This window comes from Pipistrellus kuhlii, unplaced genomic scaffold (assembly GCF_014108245.1).
Source record: "Pipistrellus kuhlii isolate mPipKuh1 unplaced genomic scaffold, mPipKuh1.p scaffold_m20_p_1, whole genome shotgun sequence".
NCBI lineage: Eukaryota > Metazoa > Chordata > Mammalia > Chiroptera > Vespertilionidae > Pipistrellus > Pipistrellus kuhlii.
Genome location: NW_023425404.1, coordinates 160,593,859 through 160,614,217, shown reverse-complemented (window position 1 = coordinate 160,614,217; position 20,359 = coordinate 160,593,859). Strand labels below are relative to the sequence as shown.

At 37.7% G+C, this 20,359-nt stretch overlaps 2 protein-coding genes across 7 annotated transcripts in view; one reads left to right on the top strand and one right to left on the bottom strand.

The window, feature by feature from the left end:
- CENPC (centromere protein C) overlaps positions 1–3,700 on the bottom strand; it is a 53,769-nt gene extending 50,069 nt beyond the window's left edge. For 2 of the 5 annotated variants that reach the window (XM_036415061.2, XM_036415084.2), the window contains exons 1-3: positions 3,475–3,696; positions 1,349–1,395; positions 187–257 (exon numbers count right to left, since the gene is read on the bottom strand). In XM_036415061.2, coding sequence (XP_036270954.1) covers positions 187–257; positions 1,349–1,395; positions 3,475–3,492 — 136 coding nt within the window. In that variant the 5' untranslated portion in view covers positions 3,493–3,696. Of the gene's footprint in view, positions 1–186; positions 258–1,348; positions 1,396–3,474 lie in introns of all 5 variants that reach the window. The other 3 variants (XM_036415076.2, XM_036415090.2, XM_036415096.2) reach the window with 3 other exon arrangements.
- A 10,352-nt stretch (positions 3,701–14,052) lies between these two features.
- Positions 14,053–20,359, top strand: part of STAP1 (signal transducing adaptor family member 1) — a 40,969-nt gene continuing 34,662 nt past the window's right edge. For both annotated transcript variants that reach the window (XM_036415025.2, XM_036415007.2), the window contains exon 1: positions 14,053–14,262. In XM_036415025.2, coding sequence (XP_036270918.1) covers positions 14,143–14,262 — 120 coding nt within the window. In that variant the 5' untranslated portion in view covers positions 14,053–14,142. The remainder of the gene's footprint in view (positions 14,263–20,359) is intronic.

Here is a 20,359-nt window from a genome sequence, read left to right as displayed (position 1 = left end):
CAGTATTATCCTCAGGATACCAGGAGATAACATGAAGAATTGTACATGTACTAAAACTTCCTGGGAAAATATTTTGCAATATTTAAATGCTGAAACATATTTGTTGCATCTGTCATTGACAAATATGACAAATTTTTATCTTCATCCAACCAGACCCTCAAAGTACATTTGGAAATGAAGCCTTACTTTGTTCTTCAAAACAGTCTTGTAAGAGTACCAATATGTTCTGGCCTTGCCTCATATTAATGACAGGATCCCTAATATGAAGGAAAGAAGGAAAAATGTTAATATATAATTTCCAAAATATATTTGTTATTTAAGTTGCCATCTACTTTAAAAATTCTCTATCTCATTATTATAACTTATTAATTTACTTCATGAGTAAAATATCAGCTTTATTACCTGAGGACAAAACAAATATTTGATAATCCAAAAGTTCCTAGAAAAACATGTGAAGTAGTATGTCATTATCTACATTAATAATTATACTCCTTGATCAGAGAGCCATATTTAAAGCTATTTTAGGTTACTGCTGTATCAAAACAAGAACATAAACTTTTTTGAACAAATACGTCCAGTCCTGAAATGCTTTTTTAATAAGGACTCTACGATCACAAGTACTAATAGCTCCAAGTAACACTGTCTTTTCTACAAGTTCTCAAATGCACTTTCAATTCAATATCATTAGCCTTAATGGTAGTTTATGAATCAGTATAAATTTTTTAATTAAAAATTGTATTGAGGTCATTATAATTTCACATAACAGTTGTAAGTTATTCATTTTGTTCCCCCCAAATTTCAAATACATCCTATAAAACTTTAATTTACTATCACAACTGATATTGATACAATGCACCAATCTTAATCAGATTTCTCAAGTTCTACATCTGTGTGTGTATAATTAGTTCTACTCAATTTATGATATCTGTAGGTTCAGACATCACCACCACAGTCAAGGTACTGAACAGTTCCATCACCACAAATATCCTTCTACTGCCCTTTTACAATACCCACCTTTCTTTTAGTCCCACTGAACAAGCTACATCTTTTTATTACCATTTAATCCATTCTACTGAGTGCCTTCTTTTCCCATGGCTATCAGTCATAATTGAGACTGCTGCTTTCAGGTCCATCATTCATTGGGTGAATTTCATTTTTCAAAGACACTAAGTCATTGCATTGCTTCCATTACTATGTGTCTGTTAATATGAAATAACTAAAATGACTGTACTTTATGGACATAGAAATCATTATTTTAGCTGGAGGTAATATTTTTCCTTCATTTAAAATTTCTACATTATGGGAAGAAAAGGCATCTTAAATTTTATATAAGTTTATTTATACTCACCTGGAAGATTGGCAAAATCTTCTTCTGTAACCATTTTTGAGATGATCCTAAAAATAAAGTATATTGTCAATTTGGTTTCTTTGTTTAAATATATTCAAATACAACTTATCTTTAAAGTAATTTCACCCCCAATCTGAGCATGCCAGAAAATATTATTCATTTATTTATCAAGCAATTACTTGTTAATTGCCAATTAGAGGAATAAAGAGGAATTCTTCTGTATTTGTTTCCAAACCTTTGCTTGTATTATTTCTTCATCCTCGGATTTACTCCATCCTCTTCCTCCTCTTCCTCCACATCCCCCCATAACTTTTCCATCATCAAAACCCTAAGTATTTGGGCATCCAATAACTAAAGTTGGTTGACTAACAATATCCACTTATCAGGGCTCCGCAGGCAGAGCCCTCTAAAATAATAATAAAGAACTAAAATGGCTTAACACAACAATGAAAAATAGAATGGAAGAGAAGACCATCTATGGACACACACATTTACCAACTTACGGAAAATAAAGGAAGCATGATAACTGAAGAAACAAAATGAAAATAGTATTAGCCTAAAGCAAACTCAGAGAATACTATTTTTGAGAAGGAATGAAGCTGATATGTCCTTAAGTAAGTGAATGGGTAAACTACGGATTATTCAGCACTAAAAATAAATGAGCTATCAAGCCACTAAAAGACTTAAAGGAACTTTAAATGCATATTCCTAAGTGAAAGACACCAGTCTGAAAAGGCTTCAGACTGTGTGATTCCAAGTATATGCCTTTCTGGAAAAAAGGAGAACCTGGAGACAATAAACAGATCAGTGGTCATCTGGGTAATGGGGGTGGAGGATGAATAGCAAGCATAGAGAATTCATAGGGCAATGAACATACTCTGAGTGATACCATGATAATGGACACATGTCATTCATTAGACATTTGTCCAAACCCATAGAATGTACAATACTAAGAGTGAACCCTAATGAAAACTATGGGCACTGAGTGATAATGTGTCAATGTAGGTTCATCAATTGTAAAAAAATAAAATAAAATAAAAAATGTATCACTCTCTGGTGGAAGAGGCTATGCATGCGTGGGGGTAAGGGGTATACTGGAAATCTCTCTGTACCTTCCCCTCAAGTTTGCTGTAAACCTAAATATATATATATATATATATATATATATATATATATATATATACACATATACATATATATATATATAGTTGTTTTTATTTTTTATATATTTTATAGATTTTTTTTTACAGAAGGGGAGAGGGGTAGAGCTAGAAACATCGACGAGAGAGAATCATCCATCAGCTGCCTCCGGCACCCCCCCCCCCCCCACTGGGGATGTGCCTGCAACCAATGTACAAGCCCTTGACGGGAATCGAACCCAGGACCCTTCAGTCTGCAGGCCGACGCTCCATCCACTGAGCCAAACCAGTTGCGGCTAATGTTGTTTTTAAATGGTAAATTTTATTCCCCTTCTCTTCCCCCAATAACCTTTTTCTTTATTCTATAATGTATGTGTTCACAGTAAAAAGTACACATTACACCACAGTCATACAGCACTCTGTGCACACAATAACGTTACACAAATGGGAGTCAAGCGATGCTGAAGATCTTCTTAAAAAGGGAAATAGAGTAGAAATAGAGATTTAGGATAGAGGGTGACGTGGGTTGGGTAACACACGGTCACCAGAAGCGAAGTCGGAAACACAGAAGCGTGAATACCAAGGTGGTTCCGAAACATGTCAACAAAGACGGTGGCTCCCTCGGGCCACTCGCAGCTTGCACTTTCTCAGCGCTGCCCCTCAGAGAGCGTCCTCAACACCAGATCGGCCATGAACACTCTGCTTCTTCAGACCGGCCCGGCTGCAGCAGAGGCACGCTTTAAAACCATGGATAGGACCGGGAGCCGAAAGCAGAAAAGACAGAAAGTCTAGAAAGCAGACATGACAAGATTCCCCGCAGAGAAAGATGCCCTCGGAGCCGCAGCTCCAAGAAGCCGCGACACGTCAATGCACTAACTGCGGCTAGGAGCAATCTTTCCGGATCGCAAACTTTTCGCGGGGCCCTCCCCCTCCGAAACCCCCAACAAGTCACCGACTCCGCCGCCGCCGGCCGGGCCCGCCACTTACCAGCCCCGACGCAGCCATGTTCAGGCTCGGCTCTGCGCGCGCGGCGAGCAGAGGGCGGGAGCCCGCCCGGGCCGACTCGAGGAAGCCCCGCTCGGCGGGAGGCCTGAGGGAAGCAGCTAGCGGCGAACCGGAGGCGCCGGCGTTAGCGGAGGCCGGAGCGGGGGCGCGCCGCGCCCATGGGCTCTGACGCTCACAAACACGGAGCCCCGCCGTCTCCGCAGTTTGAATTGAGCTGCACATGCGCAAAACGGGCCGCGCGACCCATAGGCGGAAAGCCGTTACAGGCCCGCCCCCTCATTGGACCCGCCCGCAGTTCCGCCCTCGCAGCCCCGCCCTCACTTCCCTGTAGCCCCGCCCTAACTTCTACGTAGCCCCGCCCTATCTTGTCCCGTAGCCCCGCCCCTTTCCCCCTCGGCTCGCCCTCCCTCCCCTCCCGCGGAGGCTGAGTGTAAAGCTGGGCGTGTACTTGGCCTGCGTGGCGCTGGGAGCCGCCTTAGCTCCTGGAGCGCGGTGTAAAACTTTTCAACGATTCTTTTATATAGAGCAAAAAGTAATACTTCTATTTTTTTATTAAATGAAGGTAATATTTTCATGATGCATTGCCAGCAAAATGTCACGTGAATAGTAGATGAGAAGTCTTGAAACCTGCTCAGCCTGGTCAGCTATGTCATCCATCCAACACAAATGGTAGCACCTGTTCTGGGTGTTTTCTTAATTAGATGATGGGAAAGCTAAATTAGATTTCCTCCTACCTGACACCCCCCCTTTTTTAACACTATTAGTTTTTTTATTTTTATTTTTTTAAAATATATTTTATTGATTTTGTACAGAGAGCAAGGGAGAGAGATAAGAGAGTTAGAAACATCGATGAGAGAAAGTCATTGATCAGCTGCCTCTTGCACACCCCCTACTGGGGATATGCCCGCAACCAAGGTACATGCTCTTGACCGGAATCGAACCCAGGACCTTTCAGTCCCCAAGCCAAAACTCTATCCATTGAGCCAAACCGGTTTCGGCTTGATTGATTTTTAGAGTAAGGTGACCAGACGTCCCGCTTTTGGCGGGACAGTCCGGATTTTTAACGATTTGTCCCGCGTCCCCTGGCGTTTTAAAACAGTCCCGATTTTTGGGAAGAATCTCTCAAAAAATCGGGACTTTTTAAAAACGCCGCGGGACAAATTGTTAAAAATCGTGACTTCCCGCCAAAAGCGGGACATCTGGTCACCTTATTTTAGAGAGACTGGAAGGGAGGGAGGGGAGGGGGAAAGAGAGAGAGAAATGTAAGAGAAAAGCAGGGATTGGTTGCTTCTCCCACGCACCTGTACCCTCCTCCCCCACCATGGAACCTTTAAGCTTGGTTTATCAGTATGACACTAACCAACTGAGCTACCCAGCCAGGGCCCTACCTACCTACCATTTTATACTTGTGATTTCTACTTTTAAGCCTAACTCCTGCTGTCCTCTAAATGAAATTTTGAAATGAAATTTTAATCAGCAAATACATTACTTATTGAATAAATTCATTAATCAAGAGTTGAGTAAAGGCCATTTTTTCTTTTTCTTTTTTCATTTTTATTTTGTGTGTGTGTGTGGGGGTGTATGTGTGAAGGGAACATGGGTTACAAATTAACTCTGAAATCTGACAAACTTGGGTTCCACTATACTGCCACTAATTTTGCCATAATGGGCAACTTAATTAAAATATTTCTCAAGTCTCCTGTCTGTTAGTAGGAATAATATAAAGTTTTGAGATATTGGATCAATTCCTTTTAAGATCTAGATGAAATGCCTGGAACATAGTAAGAATAAATAATATAAATGGTTGTCACGGTAATTTTTAAACTTAGTCTAGCAGAAGTTTTGCCAATTAGGCTATATTATATAATTTGGTGCTGTCATATTTGGTATAGATAAAACTATCACTTATTGAGGTGTATGTCCTATATGCCAAGTTCTATTCTAAATGTTCTCCATGCAGGAAACAACTTATTTAATTCTTAGGACATTTCCATGAGAGAAAAGGACTAATATTCCCATTTTATATACAACAAAACTGGGACAGGGTTTAATTAATGTGCTCAAGATTGCACTACCATTACAGGACAGAGTTGAGGATGAAACCTGGTCTTCCAACTCCGGAACTGAGCACTAATCACCACACTTTTTACCTCTCAAGGGAAAACTTTAACAAGCTCAATCATTGATGCAAAGTTCCACATGTAAAATTATATCCCTCTGGTTCCACCAGCAACAGTAACTCTCAGAGGTATTTTAAGAAACTTGAAATTCAGTCACATGAAAAAAAAAAATTAAGCTGGCTATACAAAGTGACAGTAAGGAGGAGTAGCAACTGGAAATCTCATACATTACTAGTAGGAATGCAACACGGTACAGACACTCTGAAAAAGAGATTGGCTCTTTCTTATAAATTTTAACACACACTTAACATATGACCCAGCAATTCCGCACTTGGGTTTTTACTCAAAAGAAATCAAAATATATATCTACACAAAGAATTGCATACAAATGTTTATAGCAGCTTTATTAATAATGGACCCAAACTGGCAATATGCTCATTAACTGCTGAGTGTATAAATAAGTTCCAGTATATTCATACATAGTACTCCCCAATAATAATAATAATAATAATAATAATAGTCCAGCTGGTGTGGTTCAGTGGTTGACCTGTGAACCAGGAGGTCACAGTCAGATTTCTTGTCAGAGCACATGCCTAGGGAAGGGAGCAGTTGATCAATGATTCTCTCTCATCATTAATGTTTCCATTTCTCTCTCCCTCTCCGTTCCTCTCTTAAATCAATAAAAATATATTTTAAAGCATTGTACTAGAACATTAAAGGCTATTTACTGTGTGATTCCAAGTAGGTGACTGTTGCGGCAGGAATAGGCCAGATTTTCCAGACAGGAGTAGGAATGGGGTTCTTGGGGTCCACTGAAATAAGAATTTTCAGAAGCACCCACAGAAGGATGGGATATGGAAAAAAGGCATTATTTGCACGAGGTTACATTTCTCAGTTCCCATTTACCACTATACCCAGTAAGGTCCGAGTGACTGCCAAGCACTTTGCCACGTCAGTCAGACCTTATGGGTATAGTGTCTATCTGGTCTTCCCTTTCCTCCTTTCCTATTAAATAATAACCAGGGTGGAAATATTTTGGGAGGGCTCAGGAGACGGTCTTAATAGAGTATCCATCAGCTATCCAGGTGTGCTCTTTCAGGGCCCTAACGGCCTTTTGTAGTCAGTTCCTCTGCCCATCCCACCTTATCCCCTGAAACCACAGATCTCACTTCTGTTCATTTAGTTTTATGCAGTCGTGATGCTGTTGTAATAACCTGATTATTAAAAAATGAAAGCTTTAGCAAAGTACTATCAGAGTTTTGACATAAAAATTACACTCCAGAAATCAATTTACTCTAAAATTACAACAGAGCAATTATAACCTAAAATTTGCTAATGTGAAATAAACTTATTTGTATAGTTTTGAGTTTTATCTCTTCATATAAAATTTCATTTTATATATGTATATATATATATATATATATATATATATATATATATATATATAAAATTTCAGAAAGGAAGGGAGAGGGAATGAGGGTTAGAAACATCAATGATGAGAAAAAGTCTTTGATCATTGCCTCTTGCATGCCCCCTACCAACCGACCAAGCCCACAATCCTAGCATTTGCCCTTGACAGAATCAAAACTGGGACCCTTTAGTCTGTAGGCCAATGCTCTGTCCACTGAGACAAACCGGTAGGGGTCATTATATTTTTTTTTACTTTTTACTGCCAAATATTGGTTCACTTGTTATGTACATTCACTTGAAGCAGCCTTTCCTTACAAATTTATCCCAGGAAGAAAGGCTCCAACCAGATTAGAAGTGCACTTGCAATAGGTAGCTAGGTGGCAGCAGCGTTCACAAAAATCAATTTTGCTGTGCAATGGGTCCTGAAAGTCTGCATCAAATCCTGAATGTTAAAGTACTATATAAATTGACCCCCCTTAACCTTTTCTAAGTTACCTCTATGCTTACCATTTGATTGTTAGTTGCAATTATATTCTGTTATATATAGATTTTTTAAATTTTTTTTTAACAAGGACATAACAAATACACTATTATTCGTGTCGCCATTCTGTATCTCAGTTTATTTCTAGTCAAAGTAATCCTTACATCAAGAAAATGAGGTCTTGTTATTTAAACAATGCAATATACAGATCATGTGTCATAGAAATCTACATTTTAAAAAAATATATTTTATTGATTTTTTTACAGAGAGGAAGGGAGAGAGATAGAGAGCTAGAAACGTCGATGAGAGAGAAACATTGACCAGTTGCCTCTTGCACACCCCCTACTGGGGATGTGCCCGCAACCAATGTACATGCCCTTGACCAGAATCCGACCTGGGACCTTTCAGTCCGCAGACCGACGCTCTACCACTGAGCCAAACCGATTTCAGCAGAAATCTACATTTGAAACCTATGTAATCTTATTAACCAATGTCATCACAATATATTTAATCTAAATAAATTAAATTAAAAATAAAAAAGGTAAATATATAGAAATAAACAAAACAAATTTAGATTTTAAAAAGCTTAAAAATACAGTTCTGCATTGTAATGTTACGCTTGCAAATATTTACATTACTTTGATGGTACAAAGCAAAAATTTAAATAATGCACATTTATATTTATTGACATAGAAATGTGTTCTAGACACATTACATAAAAAATGTAATTCATGGCCCTAGCTGGTGTAGCTTGGTTGGTTGACTGTCACTGCATGCACTGAAAAGTCACCGGTTCAAGTCCAGGTAATAGTAATAGATTGCAGGTTGAATCCTGGGGATTGGGTACCTGCGGGAGGCAACTGATTGATGTTTCTCTCTCTCTCTCTCTCTCTCTCTCTCTCTCTCTCTCTCTCTCTCTCTCTCCCTCCCTCCCTCCCTCCCTCCCTCTCTTCCCCCATCCTCTATCTCTGAAATCAATAAAAAAAAATTTTTTTTAAATGTACTTTATGAAACAGTGTGAATTTGATTAGCCTGATTACATAAATATATCTAGAAATAGAGAAAAAGTGCCCAAAGAAGTGATGATACCCATCCAAAGAGTGCTAATTGCAGATAGTAGAGTAATATATGATTTTCATTTTCTTCCTTATGCCTTTCTGTTGTGTTTAAAATTTGTCTAAGTAAGTTTTCTGTTTATAATAAGAAAAAATAAATCAATCATTTTAATTTCAGTATGGATGAAATATGTGTTTATAAATTCAAATACCTGTAAAAATTTATAAACAATGAAGTGCCAAAATTGTAGCTTGCAGGCAATCCCTAACAGTAAGAGATTTATGAGGTGAAGGAAATAGGTAAGACAAGACATGAGGCAGATATGATGTACAGTTAGTTGATTTAGAAGAATATATGTAGTAGAAAATGGAGCTAGATTATGGAGTACCTTCAATGTTAGAATGACTTTTCACTTATTCCTATAGACACTAGGGAACTGTATTGATGAGAGGTAAGTTACATAGAAAATAATTCATGATCACTAATTTTGGTTTAAATAAAAAAGGCAGGGGAATCTACTATTGTAATAGGACCTACTAATTCAACTTACAGAATTGTTGAAATAAGGAATTTTGGGCATTCAAGAAAGACCCAATGCAAAACTGACTCACCAAGAGTCAGCTGCTACATGTACGGCTAGGAAGCAAGCTGAAAAATTAGGAGGAGGATGCTAATGCTGGAATTTCCAAAACCATACTGACACTGAACAACCAGGAAGCCACCACAATCACAAACTGCCCTGTCGAGGAAACAACCACAAATCAGAAGCCTGTATGACCAGGAAGCCTCCTTACTGCTTCTGGCTCCAGAAGCACCCCATACCTGCCAAGATAGCTTTAGAAAACTGAGTTCCAGGCCTTGGCTCTCAGCATCCATGAAAACAATGGTCACACACTAGGACTTCTGATAACATTACCACAGAAAAAGCAGATGCCTACAGACTATGCTTGCTTCTAGAAAAACCAAAGGCAGCCTGAGAATAAAGTCTGTCTCCGTTCTGCCTTGCTAAAGCTAAATGCATTCCCAAATCCAGCTGCAAAGGAGTCTGGAAAATTTCGTTTTTAGCTTTTCAGCCTCTGCAATAAAGAATGGCACACTAGAAGAGGTTGGCATGGATATTAAACATCAATCTATTTTGTCTCCTAAACAAGCACTAATGGATCTTAAGTGAAGTGAAGGGGAAGGAAAATGTAGACCTATCCTCATATATTTTGAGTTTAAAGTGGTTAAAACAGAATTCATTATTGCTCTATTCACCCTCGCCCAAACTATCTCCTTATCTGGAATTATCAGCTTCTCTTAAAACTGTCATTGTTCTGTTATTTATCTCATTTAGAAATCTGTGATTCCTGTATCTATATGGCATCTAAGAAATATTTTTCAATAATATAACTTATTAAATGTTTCCCCACACTACAAAAATAGTGTGAACATATAACTAGAAAAACTCTCTTTATCATCCTAGAAGAAACTCTGTACTAAAATGAAAATTACAAGGTTAGCAAATAAAGTCATTCTAATAGAACAGTAATATCACTTCCATAGCAGTGATTGTCACTTTTGGTTTTCTGTCCCAAAAGACATACATAGAGGGAGTAACCAAAACTATTAGAGATGAGAGTGTTTTTTTAATAGTTTCATTTAAAAGGGCCCTATTATAAAAGGCCTGTGTGACCTGCTTGAACACATTGCTGGTACTCAATAAATAGTGTTGAATGAAAAAATGAACCTCACAAGCAATGAGAATCCCTTAAGGTGTTTTAAGCAGAGGAATGACTTAAAGAGACTAATTCTAAATGAACCAGAGGAGAAAAAGAGTGATAAGTAGACTATTTAGAAGCCTACTGTAACTCTAGACAAGAGTGATTTAGCCCACCCCTTCATAGCATAGGTTGAGAAGCTGTGATTCCAGAGCAGTTAAGTGGTTTGTTCAAGGTCTCAGAGCTGGTTAGTGGCAAAATTGACTTTTCTCCCTACTCCCAAACATTTTTCCTTTGACATTACCTAACCTACAATTCATTATTCAACACCTAAAACTTGAGAAATCCATAAGAGGATTTCTATTGTAATGGCGCAGTGGTACAATGATCCTGAAAATTGTGAACAGGTATAACTGGTTAGTAATGTTTCAGCAGGACTTCTGCATTGTGTAGATTTGGGAAGTGTTTTTTGTTGTTTTCTTTTTTTTTCTTCATTTTTTTACTAAGGTATTATATGTGTACATATCTTACCATTGCCCCCCCACTTCACCCCACTCCCATACATGCCCTCATTGTTGTTGTTTTCTATTTTTTGTTTTTATTGTGTGTGGTTTTTTTGGAGACAGTATTTGAACTTTGGTATATTATGAATTAATTTGACTTGCAAATCAGCAAACTAAAGCAACTTACAGAGGTTCATGAACTGGCTTTTTAAAAAATTTGCATCTGTTTTTAAAGATAAGAAAAAATATAAAAAATAAGAAAGATAAGAAAAATATAATTAGATCATTATTTCTCAAAATATTCCTACTTTTACATTAAAAAAAAATCTTTATTGTTGAAAGTATTACTGATGTCCTCTTTTCCCTCTAGCCTGCACCCACCCTCAGGCCTTTACCACACTATTGTCTGTGTCCACTTGTTAGGCATATATGCATACAAGTTCTTTGGTTAATCTCTTCCCTCCCACCCACCCCCACCTTCCCTCTGAGATTCCACAGTCTGTTCCATGCTTCTGTGTCTCTGGATCTATTTTGTTCATCGGTTTATTTTTTCCTTTAGATTCCACATAGGAGTGAGATCATGTGATACTTATCTTTCTCTGACTGGCTTACTGGTATTTCGCTTGGTATTATACTTTCCAGGTCCCTCCATGCTGTCTCAAAGGCTAAGAAATCCTTCTTTTTTTACTGCTGCATAATACGTAAATGTTGTATTTAGATCATTATTTCTCAAAACATTCCTATTTTTACACTTTTTAAGAGGTGTTATTGTTTTTTGCTTTGCTCCCATGCCACTCTCTGGCCATAAAGCCAGTGACTACTTTTCTTACCTCCTGACCACTGATGATTCCCAGCATTCTCCCTCCTTGCTTCTCCTTATTGCCAGTTCTCAGCCCTCCTCTCACTTCCTTCCTGTCTTACACCAGCTACCAGCTGCCAACAGGGAGATTTGGTCACTTATTAACTTGGGAGGTTTTCTTTTGTTGTTTGACTCATTTTTAAAATTACATTGAAACTAAAAAATAGTGTGAATTTCTCTTAAAAAAAATGAAATTGGGCTTAGATTTTATCATTTGAAGGTTTGGGTCATAGGGAGCCGGTCTCCAATGTAAAGGCAAAATGATAATTCTGAAGTGTTGACTTCCTATATGTTTCAAATTATTTTCATTTTGATAACACACTTGAACATTTTTCTCTAATTTACTAATAATCTGTCTGTATTGTTGTACCTCACTTTGTAGACAAATTCGGTGTCCCACATCTACTGCTGCAGATCTAATGGAAACCTCAACTGGTGGAGGAAAGCATGTGTTCTCCCCATTAGAAAAGAAGGATCAGCCCTAAGCCGGTTTGGTTCAGTGGATAGAGCATCAGCCCAGGGAATGAGGGTCCTGGGTTCGTTTCTGGTCAAGGGCATGTACCTGGGTTGTAGGATCCCTGGCCCTGGTCAGGGTGCATGCACTCTTGCACATCAATATTTCTCTCTATCTCTCCCTCTCCCTTCCACTCTCTCTAAAAATCAATGGAAAAATATCCTGGAGTGAGGATTAACAATAACAACAACAAAGGAGTCATCAGTTGGAAGGTGCCTGGCTTGCTTCGGTTTCTGAGAATAGGCTGGTTCAGATGTAGAGAATGCTCAGGCCCAGGCTACTCAATCAAGAGTTTTTCTGAAATATTGAGGGTGAAATATCAAATGGTGGAACTTCTCGGGACCCTGCAAAAACAAACCAGAATTCCTCCCAGTGTTCCTTCTTCCATTATTCCTTTTCCAGGATTGAACTAACTCCAGTCTCTCAGTGACCATTCCCCACAGGGCACTGTTAGTTGCATTTTGGTCCCAGTGAAGCTCTGTAAATCTCACTAGATAACAGAAAGGACCTCATCTAAACATCACAGCATGAGTGATACACAGCTCAGAAAGCATAAAATAACAAAAATATATGTTATTTTTTTAATTTAATTTTTTAAAATATATTTTATTGATTTTTTTTTGCCCCCCTCCCTCCCTCCCATACATACCCTCCCTCCTCAGAGTTTTATGTCCATTGGTTGTACTTATATGCATGTACACAAGTCCTTCGGTTGATCTATTATCTCCCCCAGATCTTCCTCCCCTCCCCACTGTAATTTGACAGTCTGCCTGTTGCTTTACTGTCTCTATATCTTTCTCTTGGTTCATCAGTTTATAATGTTCTTTATCATCCACAAATGAGTGAGGTCATGAGGTGTTTCTCTTTCATTGATTGGCTTATTTCACTCAGCATGATGTTCTCCAATTCCATCCAGGTTGCTGCAAATGATGAGAATTCCTTCTTTTTATGGCAGCATAGTATTCCATTGTGTAGACGTACCATAGTTTTTGGATCCAATCATCTGCTGACGGGCACCTAGGCTGTTTCCAAATTCTGGCTATTGTAGATTGTGCTGCTATGAACATAGGGGTACATATATCCTTTCTGATTGGTGTTTCTAGTTTCTTGGGATATATTCCTAGAAGTGGGATTACTGGGTCAAATGGGAGTTCCATTTTCAGTTTTTTTTTTAGGAAACTCCACACTGTTCTCCACCAGTCTGCATTCCCACCAGCAGTGCACGAGGGTTCCTTTTTCTCCGCAACCTCGCCAACACTTGTCGTTTGTTGATTTGTTGATGTTGGCCATTCTGACAGGTTTTAATTTAATTTTTTTTTAATTTTATGCTCAGAAAGCATAAAATAAAAGTTTGAAAATGTAAAGCTTTCTCTGCCAAACATTTTGTGAAATATCCATTGGTTACCCAAAAATTTAAAATACTGACCAAAAAGAAGTGGAAAATTTCATGTTCCCATCTCTGTGTTTTATGCTTAGTGGACCATCAAAATGGGCATGGAATAAAAGCTCCATTTTTCTTAAAATTTAAACAAAGCCTGGTCCTGCAATACAACAGAAATAGTCCAAATAAAGTTCACTTATGAATTAATTTTTAGTGGAGTTAATCAAAGTCATGCCTTCTGGGGATAAAAATGGACAACAATTAAAACAAAATGTAAACAAATGTGACCTTGAAGTCTCCTCTAAAGCCCAGAATCTCCAAATGGGTTCCTTTCATCTTCAGGTGATGTTAATCTTCTGTTTATTTTGTTATTGTCGTTCCAAGGACATGTAGTTTATTCAGACATTGCTTTCTCAAAGCTGGTCTGTGCCTGTTTTATCTTACCTCATAAAAAGTAAAGGAAAGAATGTGTGTGTGTGTGTGTGTGTGTGTGTGTCCTGTTAGTGGTTTAAAATCGAGTTGGGACTTCCTCTTTGAACAGTTGCCTTTTCCTCTCACACAAGGTAGATCTCATTTTGTTTGAGACTGGATACAGCTGAAACCAAACTACACACCCACAAGAGAGCATGATGGCTAAGAAGCCCCCGAAACCAGCCCCTCGGAGGATCTTCCAAGAAAGGTTAAAGATCACTGCTCTGCCTTTATACTTTGAAGGTTTTTTATTAGTCAAGCGCTCAGAACACCAGGTAAGTCCACAGATGATAATGGTAACTTAGCAGCTTCTGTCTGAATAGAACGTGTATTTCATGGTGTTGTGATGTGACTAGGACCTCCTTGTTTCTGTTGCGATTAAACCCTCTTCCTGGAGCTCAGAAATATTATCCCATTCTTGCACAACTTAAATACAATGCATTGCTTAAACATATGTGTATATATGTATGTATTATACAAGGGCGGGCAAAAGTAGGTTTACAGTTGTTCATATGGAAAAATACATGATACAAGAATAAACCCTGAGTTTTACATACTCACAACTGTAAACCTGCTTTTGCCAACCTCTGCATATGATAACATAAAGTTTTAATACTAAGTTACTAAGATAAAAAAGTTCAATAAGCTAAACTTCCAAAGAATTAATTTACACATCACAGATTTTGGCTTAATAGATGAAATGTTTCCTGTATTTTTCATTGCAACTTACTACTCTGCTTCCATGATGACTTGTATCATTAAGATAAAATATTACGATTGAAATTAAGCCTTCTGCTCCTATTCTCAGTTGTGTGAAGTTTATAAATAAGGATCAAATTATTTTTCTAAAGTGGTAAACTTTTGTAAAAAATGTGAAAATGGTAAAAGTAATACATTATGTATAAAGTTTAACTTATGTATAAAGTATGCTTTAAAAATACTGTTCAAGATTGTAAGTTCAAAAGATAAAAAAATTTAAGAAAGAATAATAAAGGATAATACATAGGGTGCTTTGTGGGTGGTATATACTCCACATGACATAAATACATTCTGTAAGAAAATTCACAAAGCATCCCATTTCTTTTAATATATTTGTATTGATTTCAGAGAGGAAGGGAGAATGAGAGAGAGATAGAAACATCAATGATGAAAGAGAATCATTGATCAGCTGCCTCCTGCACATCCTCATCTGGGGATCGAGCCCACAAACTGACCAGGAATGGAACCGTGACCTTCTGATTCATAGGTCAATGCTCAACCTCTAAGCCATATTTTTAAAATGTAAAAATGAAAAATCATAGTTAAAATCAGTGCTTTTAGAATAGCAATTATGAATAATTTGAAATTAGTGAGAGAAATAAACACAGTGCCTGTTACTAAAAAAAAAAAAAAATCACTAACAGCTCAAATTTTATGAAATTTTAATATTAATTGAAACTAGAAAAATTTAAGTGTTTTGAAAAATGCCATAAGAAGTATTTACTACTAATAATATTAATATTTTTTCCTGTGGATTTATTATTACTTAGGGGAAATTGTGTATATGAAAATATTTATAATGGCACATATTTTTTCATACATAATAAGACCATTTATTATTGAGAATAGTAAAGACATGGGAATTTGTATTCTGTTATGGGTGCTAAATATGCATTTTTAATATTTGTCAGTTACATTGGATTATTTTTTGCGTGAATTTACATGCTTTAAAAGTGAATTCAGCCTTGTCACCATCGGTTAGCCACATTGTCACACTTTGCCAGGAAAGAGAAGTTGGAAAAAAGGAATTTCTAATTTAAATTTTGTCATTCATTGGTTGTTTTCCAAGTATTTATAGTAACTGTTTTTGATATCAGATTCCTTTTCATGTTTAAAGAAGGCATCCCCTTGGTATGGTTAAGGGGAGAAACAGGATTTTAGAGTGTCAGTAAAACATGACTTTACCTGGTTTTGCTACTTACAGCTTATGATCTTATACAAGTTAGTCAGTCTCCTTGGGACTCAATTTCCTCACCTATCAGATGGAGAGAACATGACTTGCCTCCCAAGGTACAATGCCAGGGATACAGTAGGCGCTCAGTCTATTTATCCATTCAAGCAACACCTATCGAGTGCCTCCTATGCAATAAGCATCACATTTGGTACTGGAGAATATGAATAAAACACGAAGACCTTACTTGGACAAGGCTAAGTTTAGCCTTAGCTGGTTTGGGTCAGCTGTTAGAGCACCGGCCCTCCAGTTCAATTCTGGTCAAGGGCACATAGAGCAGCTTGATCCCTGACCGCTCCCACCACTCCCTCCAGCCCCCCACCCCCCACCACGGGGGCAACTAATCGATATTTCTCTCTGTGTCTCCTCCTCCTTTCCACTCTGTCTAAAAAACATCAATGGAAAAAAATATGCTCGTGTGAAATTAACAACAACAAAAAGGGGTAAGTTTAGTAAGGAGCGACGACTGACTTACCCAATTACATAGCAAAGAATCTTTTACTTGTACGACAGGGAGAACAGAGCAAGAGAGTGACAAAAATTATTACTAATAGGGTGGTTTCAAGGATTAAAGGGATAACAATGTAAAACATCTGGCTCACACCAAAGGCTAGATTCATTCTCTTCCTATTCATTGTTTTTTATAATATTCTTATTAACATAATAAAATCAGTTTTGAGTCTACAAGTAATGTGGCTCAAAGGAGAGCTGTATTGATAGAATGTCTGAAAACGGAAGCTGTGAGGAAAAGCTAAGGAAAATAGCGGGATTTCTAAGCATATGGCCATACAATGTCAAGGAACCTTTGAAAGGAAGGTGAGCCAATGGCATATTGAAGGTCATCTTTGGAGCTAATGTGCTGAAGAGTTGGGAGACTCTGCAGAGTGTTAAGTGAAATCTCTGTTGAAGGAAATCAGAACATTTGAGCTAGAGGATGTATAACTGAGAAGTAACCTGGTTTATAAGGTTTATTACATGTTAAGAGGTGTGTCTTAGCTCCATTAAAAGTACCGAATCTTCACAGGAAAAGTAATGTGGAAAAATTTACTTTAACCACAGCACTAGAATTGTGGATTAATCAGGAAGATTTATTTGATAATAGGATCTATAAAATGACACAGTGGGGCATCAACTGCAGCACAGTTCTTATAAATGGGGAAAATGCCATTTTTTCTGGAACTGTTTGAAAATAAGAGAGCATCTCAGTTTCTTCCATCTGTGATATGCTAACATTAAAAACAATATGTGTAATATGTCTTCTTTTTAGCCTGAACATAAGAATGTGGTCATCATAATAATATCAAAATAACATTTCTCTTACTAGTCCTCTAGTTGCCAGTAATTTCTTTAGGAAGATTTCAGGGCTATCTCAGGTGCGTTTTCTTTTCTTTTTTTAATTTTTAAAAAAAGCATATTTTTGCCCTAGCCAGTTTGGCTCAGTGGATAGAGCATCTGCCTGCGAACTGAAAGATCCCAGGTTTGGTTCTGGTCAAGGGCACATGCCTGGATTGTGGGCTCGATCCCCAGTGGGGGCCTTGCAGGAGGCAGCCGATCCATGATTCTCTCTCATCATGGATGTTTCTATCTCTCTCTCCTTTTTTCTTCCTCTCTGAAATCAATAGGACATATATTTTTAAAAATACACATTTTTTATTGATTTCAGAGAGGAAGGGAAAGAGAGAGATAGAAACATCCATGATGAGAGAGAATCATGGATCGGCTGCCTCCTGCATGCCCCACATTGGGTATCGAGCCTGCAACTAGGGCAAGTGCCCTGACCAGAATCAAAACGTGACCTTCTAGTCCATAGATCAACACTCAACCACTGAGCCACGCTGGCCAGGTCAATTTTTTTTTTCTTGCAAGTTTATTTTGTATTGGTTTCGGGTGAACAGCTTAGTGGTTAGGGAAGGAGGGTGGCCAGGTCAGTTTTTAAAAATAACACACCAGCGGGGAGGGGAGGGAGATCTGGGGGAGATAATAGATCAACCGAAGGACTTGTATACATGCATATAAGTACAACCAATGGACACAAAACTCTGGGGGGGGAGGGTAGGAATGAGGGGGGGGAATGGTAAGATATGTACACAGATAATAATTTAATAAAAAAATTTAAAAAATAACACACCGTTTTCAAGGTTTTTACACACAGATCTCTAATATAAGACTATCAATCTATTTAGAAATTATATACTTATACTTGTGTACTAATGCTTTAAGCAAATTATTAGAGATATGCAAAAAAGGAATTAAGGAAGATGAAATATAATTAGATATTTTAAAAGTTTCTTCCTCTTTGCATACCTCTGCAGTTTATGTGTCCCATTTTGGAGACCACTATACATCCTTCCTTAAGCAAAGGCACTTTGCTTGCTCATGAGAAAAAGGAGAGTTTTTTTATTGGGGACATGGGATAGAGAGGAACTTAACTGGATTTTGCATTATAGCCCATTTTTACTAGTTATTAATGAGAAAGAGCACTGGAAAGTCAGAAGATATAAATATCAGCCCAACTATGGAATGTGGGCAAGTCTCTTAAGTCTTTTAATCTGTTCTTCTTTTGTAAAACTGAATGGGTTGCTGTGATGATCAAATGGGCTATATAATAATGGGTATATTTTCTTCAGGTTGGCAGATGGCATACATCATGCTGGGCTTTTAAAATATATATACTCATCATGCTGGGCTTTTAAAATATATATACTCTAATATATATATATATATATATATATATATATATATATATATATATATTCTAATATATATACTCTTTCAGAGGGGAAGTTAGAGGGAGCGAGAGATAGAAACATCAATGATGAGAGAGAATCATTGATAGGCTGCCTCCTGCACTGCCCCACTGGGAACTGAGTCCACAATCTGGACATGTGCCCTGATCAGGAATCAAACTGTGACCTCCTGATTCATAGGTCGACACTTAACCACTGAACCTTGCCAGCTGAGCTCATGCTGGGCTCTTAAAGTCCTATCACTCTAATCCTTATAGTAACTCTTCTGGATAGAAATTATTTTATCCCCTTCACAGATGAATGAGGTGTGGCTCACAGATGCGATGGTCAAGGTTCCTCATCTAATAAGGAGCCTCGTTTGGAATTTATTGCCAGCACTTTACATCATCATGCCGCCTCTCAAACTGAAGTTCTATTTCCATTTGATTGCGGGCTTCCAAAGGTTGGGAATGTCCAATCACTAGATTCTTTATCACACTGAGCTCAATGGGAAGCTCGGTAATTTCAAACATTTGTTTAATTGCATGAAAATGAGATAGGGACCTTAAACTCTATATAAGACTATGTAATGATTTTGAAGCAAGCAATACATTCAGTAGTCCCATTTTAGTCCCTTTTCTTACTTCAGTGACTCAACATAAGTGATTGCTAAAAAGTAAGAAACTTTGTGCTAATTGTATTTCATTCAAAAATGAGTTCTTCAAACTTAAATATATAACTAGATGTTGCTTATTGAGAGTGATATTGTCATCATTATTATTTTTGTTAATCCTCATCAAGGATATTTTTCCCATTGAGTTTTAGAGAGAATGGAATGGAAAGGAAGGGGAGAGAGAGAAAAACATAAATGCAAGAGACACACATCAATTGGTTGACTCCCCATACACACCATGACTCAGGGCCAAGGATTGAGCCTGAAGTCCAGGTATGTGCTCTTGACCAGAATCAAATCTGTGACCCTTCAGTCCATGAGCTGATGCTCTGCTCAGTCTAACCACTGAGCAACCAACCAGGGCAAGAGAGTGATATTTATACAAGACTCAGATTATAATGCTGTTATTCCTGAGAACTTATCAGAAACTAATTAAGACCTGGTCCATAGGTCTTTGCATATTGAATATAAGTTTGATCTGATCTTTTAGGTTTGTGGCTGTGGTTGGAGTTCACAGGACCTATTGCTATTTGTAACCTTATGTTTCCTTCAGGCTGCCTTTACTAAAAAAAAAAAAAAAAAAAAAAAAAAAAAGTGTTTTTGCTTCTTCTCTCTTTTAATAAATTTTCCTTAATTCTTCCCATAAATCTATATGCTCATTTACCAGTAGAACTCTCATTTTTCCCTGGCTAATACTACCAATTCATATCATTCTGTAATGACTAAACAACTCTGTAATTTTTCTCAGGAGCATAAATGGATGTCTGCATGTACATACAGAGGGAAATCAATAACCCTTGACTGGCTATTACTCTCTGTAGTTTTTCTGCCTGGTGGTGGGTTGATACGAATGAAGCTAATTAAAGCGATGAACATAGTGGCAGACTTTGACTTTCAGGGTTTCTCTTGTTTTCTTTCCCTCCAACAATCAGTCTCAAATTTGGACTTGATCTTAGATGTTATATGTCAGTAAAGCTACACAA